Source organism: Otolemur garnettii, unplaced genomic scaffold (assembly GCF_000181295.1).
Source record: "Otolemur garnettii isolate 467f Iridium unplaced genomic scaffold, OtoGar3 scaffold00010, whole genome shotgun sequence".
NCBI lineage: Eukaryota > Metazoa > Chordata > Mammalia > Primates > Galagidae > Otolemur > Otolemur garnettii.
The window spans coordinates 22,103,648-22,114,691 of NW_003852405.1; the positions used below are offsets into that span (position 1 = coordinate 22,103,648).

General features: G+C 36.6%; 1 protein-coding gene across 2 annotated transcripts in view; it reads left to right on the forward strand.

Annotated features, from left to right (window-relative positions):
• COL24A1 (collagen type XXIV alpha 1 chain) overlaps nt 1–11,044 on the forward strand; it is a 294,021-nt gene that overhangs the window by 128,320 nt on the left and 154,657 nt on the right. For both annotated transcript variants that reach the window (XM_023509811.1, XM_023509812.1), the window contains exons 23-24: nt 2,838–2,891; nt 5,933–5,977. In XM_023509811.1, the coding sequence (XP_023365579.1) occupies nt 2,838–2,891; nt 5,933–5,977 (99 nt within the window). The remainder of the gene's footprint in view (nt 1–2,837; nt 2,892–5,932; nt 5,978–11,044) is intronic.

Here is an 11,044-nt window from a genome sequence, read left to right on the forward strand (position 1 = left end):
GTAGGTCATTGGTAATAGCTCTGTTACTAATGCTCTAAGTTGCTTGATTTCAAAGAAGTTATAAATGTGCTGATGCCAGACTCCAGGGAGATTCTTCCCATAATGTAAATACGATGTATAACTATTTCCATTCTTCCTTCTTTCCCTCTCCCATGACTCTATATCCCTCCTTATCTTGTTTAGGACATTGTAATTATCTCCTTGATTGCATGCTGATTTCTCTCTTCACAACCATTTATTCTTTTACTTTTCTAAATTATATCATATTTTTTCTTCAAACTCCATTTGCCTTTTTCTCATCCTCTTTCTTAACCTTTACCTTGCTTCTTACTTCTCTGAAAACCCTGGAATCAGAAGACATTGACATTTTATGTCATTGCATCAACCCCTCTCTCTCTCTCTGCCCACTGACTACTCTGCCTTCTCTCCTGTGACTGTGGATAAATAGGCCATATTTTAAGGTAAGTTCTAAACTTCCCCTTGTTTACTATACACTCTGTCCTCTTGTCTATTCAAGAACATTGGTCTAGAACAGTCATTGTTACAAAGGGGTCACAACCCACAGGTTGAGAACCGCTGGTCTGGAAGTTCTCCCCTCTCTCTCCTGGATCTTAATTCTTTCTCTCTACTGGATCATCCTAACAGCATATAAACATGGTATTATTTCTTCCATCTTAAAAACAAAACAAAACTTGGATTGATCCCAGTTCCCCCTTATTATCTTATTTCTCTCCTTCATTTTTCAGTAGTGTTTTCTATACATGCTTTTTACATTTTTTCTCTTCCCTCTATCTCCTTAAACCACTTTCATCCCACCTGCTGGAGCACAGATGATCTTATGAAGGTTATCAGTGAGCTCTCTGTTGCTGAATCAAGTGGTCATTTCTTAGTCCTCATAATCTTCACATTATTCAGTACTCATACCCCTCAGAATTTGACAATACCATTTCACTGGAACCGATTTCTTCACTCGCATGATTTCCCTCCTAGCTCTTTAGCATCAAATTTATCTCATTTCTTCAAATTCTAAATGTTGAAGCACTCTGCCGCATAGTCATCTGTGAAATGCTTTTTCATTTCTGTCTACATTCACTGCTAGATGAGCTCATCCAGTCCTATGGCTTTAAATACCATCAAAATGCTGATGATTTCAAAAATTATAACTTCAGGTCAGAACCTTCTGCCTACTGAAGTCTTGACATGTATAACTCCCAGTTACATGTATAACAAGCACATCAAACTCAACTGTCCAAAACTCAGCTTCTAACTTACCCTTTACAACTGTTCTTAGCTTTCTGTATGTCATGTGTTCAATTCCTCAGATTAAAAATCTTAAATTCATTTTGACTTTCTTTCTCTTTCTCCCACATTCCACACCTGACCTGCCAACTGTTTTTGGAGGCTCTACCTGCAGGCCTCCTATATCCAGAATGTCACCACTTTTTCCAGCCTCCTCTAATACAACCTGATCTACACCACCACAGTATATCTCTTGGATTATTGCATCAGAATCTTATTTGCATCATCTGCTCCTATACTTGCATCCGCGTGATCCTATTAAAGTATAGATCATATCTGTTTCCTTCTCAAATCTTGTCTAAGGCTTTCCTTCCCACTCAGAGTGAAGATGCAGGCACTTACTGTAACTTACGAGGCCCACAGGACCTGACTTCCCATCCCTCATTCCCTTCTTTGACTTCACCCCCTTACTGATCGTCTCTTTAATTCTTCTCCAGCTCATAGTTCCTCATCACACTCTGCGCATCCCAGCAGCAGTGCCTTGGTATTTGCTCTTTCCCTCCACCTAGAGTACTTTTCCTTCATATAGGCCTGTAATTTATTCCCTTTTTTAAGTATTTTCTCAAATGCCACCTTTTCAGTGAGGTCTTTTCCCTGGAAATCTTATCAAAACTTTCAATAGAACTCTCACAGGAATTTATAGCTCTCTTCCCTGCTTAATTTGATGTCTTTCATATTACTACTACCTAATGTACTATATATTTTACTTATTTTAAAAAATTTTGTCCTAGCACATGGGAGGCCAAGGGAGGTGGATTGCCAGAGCTCACGGGTTCGAGACCAGCCTGAGCCAGAGCGAGAAACTTCATCTCTAAAAATAGCCAGGCATTGTGGTGGGCACCTGTAGTCCCAGTTACTTGGGACGCTGAGGCAAGAAAATCGCTTAAGCCCAAGAGGTTGCTGTGAGCTATGATGCCATAGCACTCTACCAAGTGTGACAAGTGAGACTCTGTCTCAAAAAAAAAAAAAAAAAACACACACAAAAACTCAGGCCAGGCATGGTGGCTCATACCTGTAATCCAGCCTAACTCTGGGAGGCTATGGTAGGCGGATTGCCTGAGCTCAGGAGTTGAAGACCAATCTGAGCAAGAGCAAGATCTAGTTTCTAAGAATATTTGGGCATTGTGGCGGGCACCGGTTGACCCAGCTACTGGAAGGCTGAGGCAAGAGGATTGCTTGAGCACAAGAGTTTTAGATTGCTGTGAGCTATGAAGCCACAGCACTCTATGGAGGGTGACAAAATAAAACTCTGTCTTTAAAAAAAAAAAAGCCTGGTCATCTTTACTAAAATACCAGCTCTAAGAGGACATTAGTTTAGTGTATTCCCAGGTCTTTGGCACCCAGAAATATGCATGGCGCAGAGTAGACAGTCAGTTGTAGAATGAACAGCTAATGAATATGATGAAATACATTTATCAAATAATTTTGAAGTGTTTAATTTTATAAGAATAGTCTAAATTGTATAAACTTTAAGAAACACTCAAAAATGAGAATGACAAAACATATCTCTTCCTTTCTTTTATTTCCTTCTCTTCTAGGGAAAACCAGGTCAAAAGGGATATGCAGGTGAACCAGGACCAGAAGGCTTAAAGGTAAAGCAACTGACTTTAGTATCCATTTTAAAGCATAATTATTACAAAGATAAAATTATGACTCTCCTGTGATTGAGAATCTATGTATTTATATTGATTTAAATACAGGTTGCATATTCCATATCTGAAATGCATGAAACCAGAAACAGTTTGGTTTCAGATTTCTTTGAATTGGGGGATGTTTGTATTATTTGTACTTACCATTTGAGTATCCCAAACTCAAAAATCTGGAATCCACAATGTTCCAATGAGCATCGTGTCAGTGCTCCAAAAGTTTCAGCTTCTGGATTTTCAGATTTGGGATGCTCACGCTGTATCTGTGATTGCATCTATAACCAAATATTTGTATAGCTATGCAATTGAATAAAGAAATGTTAGGATAAGACACAGGAGGTCAGACACAGGGCAGTTAACCATAACTTTGGTTATTATGTCCTCTAGGGCAGAAATCTACAAGTTGTTAGCGTTACCAAGTCTGGGGGTCTTAATCACAGTAAATGTTGATTCTGTCTAAGTATAGATTGTTCTCTGGATAATCATTGGGTAGACTTTATTACTCTGTGACACTGAAAAGATACACCACTCACTTTTCCTTTATTTCCAAGGTTTAGATGTTTTTAATAACACCAATAACTATAAAGAAATGTTATGGTTGAATATGTACAGACAGCATTAAGGTCTGCAAGAAACTAGCTGATAAGAATTGATGGTTTTTGCAAATTTAAAATATAAGTAATAATTGAAAGAGTCACAGCATTATTGCTAATTTTCCTGAAGGTGGAGGTTTTTCTTAATCAAGCTCATCATTTTTATGATACAGAAATCTAAGGAAAAGGTAAACAACACAACATTTTCCAAGATCAATCAAGAAATACGAGCTAAAGTGTTGTTTAAGGTATCAACGTGTCTGTGACTGGACTTATCCTCAATGAATACATATACCTGACATTTTCTCAAATTAGGTACAAAAACTCTGTAGTACAAATGTAGAAGTATAATGTTTATAAACAGAAAGCTTGATCAGTTCCCCTTTATTGGGAGTAATCCCTGTATTGCCAAATAGGTCTAGGAAATCCAACTGTGAGCTGCCGTCCAGTAAACTGGCATGACTGAATGGCAGTCACTATATATAGGCTGCCTTCTCCCAAATTGCACCAGAATCTACAGGCTTCTGTGGAACCCAGTAAATGGGGGGAGTTCTCTAATGTTTGTTCCCCACGAGATGCTGAGGAAGCTTGTGCTTTAGCGTATCACACAGGTTCAGACCTGGGGGAGTTGGTGCAGGATCGCCACCTTCATAGCATCCCAGACTCCTCTTCCCTCCCTAGTCCTGGGAATTATCCTCTTTGTTTCTATCCTCAAAACCAAGTCACCTCTTAACCGTCTGGGTCTCTGAAAACTAAAGCAAGGATACAAGTAATCTGCAAACAAACCTTTGCTCTCTGACCGTTAACACAACCCTTTCTGTTTGTTTTCCTTTGGGGAATTAGAGAGGATCAACTGACGGGTAAGAAGGGAAAGATACTAGGAAATAAATAATCTGCCTGTTATCTTGCCATAAATTTTTTCTAAAGGCTGTCTAATGAGCTGTCGAAAACTAGGTATTACAACCTGCTACAGTCTGTCACTCTTTGCTGTTTATCTGAATGCCTACAGAAATGGAGGGGGAAATTCGTGAAAGGGCCTTACTCATGATGAATATTTGGTTTCAGTGCTTCAAATCAGCACTATCACATACAAGGTAAACCGCAGATGTGAGCCCCACATTGAAAGAGAAAAAGAAAAACAAACAAAAAACAAGTACGAAGAAGCTGGTAAAATCAATTCTAATAGTATGTTACTTAACCCAAGATATCAAAATATCTTTTTAATATGTAATCAATATTAACATTATCAATGAAATAGTTTATATTCTTCTTTTATACAAAGTCTTCAAATCCGATGGGTATTTTATTCCTATATCACATTTAAATTCAGACTAGCCCATTTTACATAATAGCTACATGTTAGTAGTGGTTACAGTATTTTTCAGTGTCCTAAGATCCTACTACCCTGTACTGCAATATAATTATTAATTTGCAGACAGTAATGGATGGCTTAATCTCCTTTTTCTGTAAACAAATGTACATTCCTGTTAGAGTCAGTCTATGTGGTACTTACTCTTTTACCTTTCTTTAATCTATGCCTTTGCTCATGCCAGCCCTCACCACTAAAAATGGCTCTTTCTCATCACTTGGATCAGTTGGTTTCAGGGCCCAACACAAATACAGTTTGATAATACATTATTGGAAATCATCAGTGTTTTGAAAAGTACTATGGTGCATATACTGTATTTTACTTAATACTGCTAGCTATCTGTGAGACAACAGATCATGATCAGGTACATTAATCTATCTGTGGTGAAATATAAGGATATACACATTAATTATAATCAAGGCCATAAATAAACTCACTCAGGTCAATTTAAGTGTTGGCGCCAAATTAATTCAGGTTAGGTCAAATTTGCCACCAAATGAGTCACAAAAATATTTGGGTTGTCAGAGCTTTAGGAACAGCAAAATTGTGGTTCTGGGCTTATGAACACACAAGGTCTGACAATTGTTCGTAAACTCAACATTTAAAAAGTGCTACGTACCTCATTGCTGAATACCACTACGGTCACCTGCATGTATTCCCTTTGGGAAGCTCCGCACCAACTCCAGCCCCTAGTCCACCCTTCAAAGCAATTTTGGAACTCTTTTTCTGGACTGGCCATCAGAGCTGTCATCATACAAGGTATGACAATTAAGTTTGTGAACTTGCCGCCGTGCGCTTAGGAAGCGAGCACTGTCCAAACTTGGTAAGGTTTCATAAGCCTTGGCATATCAGAGTCTCCCAGTGGTGTAACAGAAATACCATAACAGAGTTTTGAATACCTGAGATTTCCTTTGCCTTTCTCCATCTTATGGTTAATCACATTAAAACGGGAAACAGAAGATCTGTCCTAAGTAATCGTATTTGAAAACTAACCAGTTTCGCAATTTTATATTCTTTACTGACAGGGAGAAGTCGGAGATCAAGGAAATATTGGAAAGATTGGTGAAACAGTAAGTTTACTTTACAGTCTTTTTCTTAGTTATCTCTAAGCACTTGTAGGGCTCATGTTAACCATGCCCTATTAGGCATGATCATGTTACTCAGAATTAGAAGAATTTTTATTTGCTACAAGTTTAAACTCACTTGCGATGATTCAACAAATAAATAAAACCTACTATGCCAAAGAGAAATGAGGAAAAGCACAAATGTATTTTCTTCCAGTATAAATTACGTTTATGATCTTAGGAATATTCTGGTCTCTAGCATTTCATTTCAATTTTAGTTCTGGTTATATCAATCTAAATTTGGCCTTAACATTTTTCATTATCAAACAGTTTATTAAAGTGTAATATAACTTAAGAGTATGAAGATAATTTTTCTTTGGATTTGAAATGTTGGAATGACCTAAGAGGTAATGAATTGGAACACAGAATTCCTCTCCTCAAATAAATTTTGAGTTGTTTGATCTTTACATAATTGTATGAGTACAAGGCTGCCTGTTGTATTTGAATCAAATCCATTAGAAATAATTTTGTTTCCTAGAATGAAGAAATCCAGGTAACATAATCACTTACAAGTGAATTCACATAACATGTATAAAGTAGAAAATTAAATTAACAAGGAAAGTGAGTTTTTTATAATGTGCTAGTTTGTGATTAAACAAAACCAGGTGACACATTTGATAGCTTCAATGAGTAAATTCCATTCCCTATAACCTATTTTATGACTTAAACAAAAATAAAAATTTCTACAAAATTGGCTTTTAAACTTAAATAAACAATTACAAATCCTGGTCTTATGACAAAACAACAATTTCTGATACTCTTATTTTTGTTATTAATTATTAGTCAAAACGAGGAGGGATCTGTTTAATCTTAAAAGTTAATTCAGTTAATCCTGAATTGCTAAAAGTTGAACTTTTTGATCTTATTTTTGCTCAGAAAGGAAGTTTCAATGGAGTGGTATTCAGATTATTAAAGGCTTCTCATCAAATATAATTGTAACATTTCCCAAAAGTCACTTGGATTAAATTCTGCCATTTCTGAGTGACAAGTTGCTTGCCATATATAAACTAAAGTTATTATCCCATGTAAAAATACCAATGAAGGACATCTTTTCTTAAAATAATATCTTACATGTTAAACTTTTAAATGTTTGGGTTTTTAGGTAATAATTTTGGACAAGTTACACACAGTATGGGAACCCAATGCCAATCCCATCTAAAGAGGAAATGGACGGATTTTTATCCCTGAAAGGAAAACAATAGTTACTGGACATTTGTTATATGCCAAGCATGATACCAAGTGGTGTTTCATGTTATGAGACTTTTAAAAAGTACATTGTTATTCCAGTTTCTAAAATTAGAGCACAGGAGACTAGAGTTCAGTGAGTAACTAGTTCAAAGTAACATAGAAATTGCTGATTTAAGATTTAAGCCCATTGCTCTAAACTCAAAATCCAAATCTCTGCATTATACCAGACTGGGATGTTTTAATCTTAGTTAACAGTTATTTGGCTTAAATGTTAGAAACGTTTAAGCAGATAAGTTATCAAGCAAAAAGACTTTTACAATTTTGAGAGTCTATCTTTCTCATTGAGGACGGGAGAGAAAGGCTTTCTTAAAAAATTATTGATTCTATTGAGCTAATTAAACAAAATGAGATGCCTCAAGAATAGTAATTCTCAAACTTTAGAAATATGTTTTGATTCTAGAGTTCTACTGGCAAGAAAATCCTTAAGAGATACAGGAAGAATAGGGTTATACTTTATGACACCAATTGTATAATTTTGATATGTCCATACTTAATTGTAGTAGCTAGTCTGTATTTTTCCCAGTCTTCTTCAGTGGTAATTTAATTGCCTTAACAGGACTGTCTCTAGTTTTATTTCGTTCTTTCTAGATTTATACCAGTTAGAACCCAAATGATGATAGAGCAGGCCAAGTGCAGTATTCCCATCCATATCTTGCCATATATACTGTGTATGAAGAACTAATTTCTGTAAACTGTGCCCTAAATGATGCCCCGATTTCAAAAGAGGCTCTTTCTTCTCCCTTATTCTAGCATTTCACTTTTTATAAGTAAATCTAGAATTATCCAACCATAATTATCAGTACTGTCTTAAACTATCTAGGTTGAAAGTGTATGAAGAGCTGTAAAAGAAAAAAAGAATATACTTTTTCAATATTGGCCACGAGACCAATATTAGAATCAGTAGATGGACAGTATAAGGGAACAGATTTTGGTTTAATATAGGCAAGAATTTTTTTTTTTTTTTTTTTTGAGGCAGAGTCTCACTATGTTGCCCTCAGTAGAATACTGTGGTGTCATAGGTCACAGCAACTCCAAACTCTTGGGCTTAAGCAACTCTCTTGCCTCAGCCTCCTAAGCAGCTAGGACTACAGGCACCCACCACAACGTTCAGCTATTTGGGGGGAGCAGTTGTCATGGTCGTTTAGCAGGCCAGGGCTGGGCTTGAACCCGTCAGCTTCAGTGTGTGTGGCTGGCGCGCTATTCACTGAGCTACAGGTGCTGAGCCTAGGCAAGAATATTTTAACAGAATTTCTAACACTCAAACAGGCTCTTCCATAGGGTGGTTCAGCATCTCATTATTGGGAGATTCGATATGTCTTCATCTGCTAATTCAGCAGATATTTACTGATCGCACAGGTACCTTCCTATGGTGCTGCCTTCATGAAACTTATAGCCTATTGGAAATTGGACAGATATTAAATAATCACATAAAGAAATATGTAGTTATAGGTTTAAGGAATTACGACAAGAGTGCCAAGTCTCTCATCAGGAAATGAGACATTTCTTTTGAGGAAATGATATATGAATTGTAACCATGAAGAACGGAGCGAGTTGTTAGCCAGAGAAGATGGCAGAATGAACATTCCTGGAATGTGCCTTGCTATATATTCTCCACCCTTGCCACCTACCTTGCTGCAGAGAAATTAATTTCTCTAAGGATATGTTTTTTCATCAATGAAAGGATAAAAGTAACTACTTCATAAAGTTTCTGATGAGGATTAGGCAGGATAAAGCTCTTAGCACAGTGCCAGTCACATAGTCAACACTTGCTAAGTGTCAGCTATGGTGATGGTGGTTACCGTTCTGTGTGACGGTCCTAAGTGGGACTGTGAGAAAGAAAGCCAGTGTAGATACCCTATGGTGAACAAAGGGAAAAGTCACGTGAGATGACCGTCGTGATGGAGACTGAAGCCAGTCATTCCCGGCTATGTTTAATCACTTTGTCCTTGGTCGTATGATGGAGGAAAAATGGCTGAAAGGATTCTAACTGTGCCAGTGACATGATTTAATTCAAGATCCCTCTGGTGGCAGTGAATTGGGAAGTTAAAACATGTTTGTGAGGAGCAGAAGTAGAAGAGGATAAGCTGTCAAGATGCTATTAGAGTGGGCTGAGAGAGAGAAATGACTTGCGCCTGGTGGTGGCAGTGAAAATAAAAAGTGGATGTATTTGAGATATATGTGAGGTGAAGACTGGGTGTAGGCTGCATAAAAGGGAAGGATTCTAATAAGGCCCCAGCATATAATAGGCCTTTGATAACTAACCTATGATTTATCAGGAATATTCTGGAAGCATAAGGAAGTGGCATATATAATATCTAAAGATAATTCCAATTCTAGGAGACCAATTCTCACTTCTAAGAATTTTAGAATTTAGAATTTTCTAGCTTCTGTTTTACCCGCCAATTTGGCTTATTTTCTCTGGCCCTTTCTAATTTCTTTATATCTTTCTGAAGTTGGATCAAACAGAACTCTATTAACAGAGTGAGACCCTGTCTCAAAATAAAAAAAAGGAACTTTGAGCTTCCAATAGTATCAATCTTCTTTAGATGTAAACATTTAGGATGTAGGAGAAATTAGCCTTTAGCCTTCTGACCAAGGAAACATAACCTTGATTACTTTACCTGATTTTGAATTGCTAGAAACAACAATTTCTTGTTTCCTCTGATTTTTAAGGATTTACTCCTAAGAATTATTTTTCAAAATCACTTTCATATAATTCTGTATTTGTGCTGGGAACATAAAGATTTAGAATCCAAATGGTTTAAAGATTATTGTTCTGTGAATTGAAGTAAATTCATTTGACTGCAGACATGTAAGTCTGTGGATCTCCATATGCTTTTCTTCATCATGTCCTTATAGCTCTGTGTTTTCGATGGATATTGTGATTTTTTTGTAAACAAAACAACGAAAGACCCAGGCAAGACATTTATTTTTTTTTTCCTTACTTACATGTAATTATCGTTCAAAAAACTCACTGAGTACTCATTGTGTACTAGAAACACAGTTAAATAAAACTTGGTCCTTAGATAGTGTATGATCTCGAAAATGAGAGAAGAATTAGATACATCATTTTACAAAAACATTAGTGCTCTTATATAAGATGCTCTAAGAAAAAAAGTGAAAATTGTTTTGGCACCTGTCACAAGGACATGTGTTGCTAAAAAATCCAAGTGTTGTTTGGATTAAAAAAAAAAAAAGTGTTACTCTTCGGTTACGTAGGGATATTGCAAAGTGTTAATATTAACTTAAGAGCAATGGCAGTTCTTAGTTTCTATATAGAGGGAGTTGAGAGATGGCATTTTGGTTGGAAGGGGATATTCTAAGGGTTTTCCCTTGAAGCTGTGTTTGCCTAGATATGATACCACTTGTATTTATTAGTAGTACATTATCTTATATTTAGTTAGATAGTTATGCATCAGTAAAAATAGCAAAGATTTCTAATGAGGTTTTTATACTCAGTATATACAAAATGGAGAATGGAGAATTTCTTGTTCATATCAAAGAATGGGATAGACTGATGGAAAAAATGTTGGGGCCAGTGTTAAGGTGTACTCTTAGGTCATCTGTTGGCATTTCCAGTGTTACAGAGGTGATGGCCAAATTATAATCTGAGAGTAAGGCTAGTGAAAAATCTTTGTGGTTTTGATCTTTTAAAAATATTTAAGACCTGGGTGGTGTGTGTGGCTCAAAGGAGTAGGGCGCCAACCCCATATGCCAGAGGTGGCAGGTTGAAACCCAGCTCCGGCCAAAAAACTGCAAAAAAAA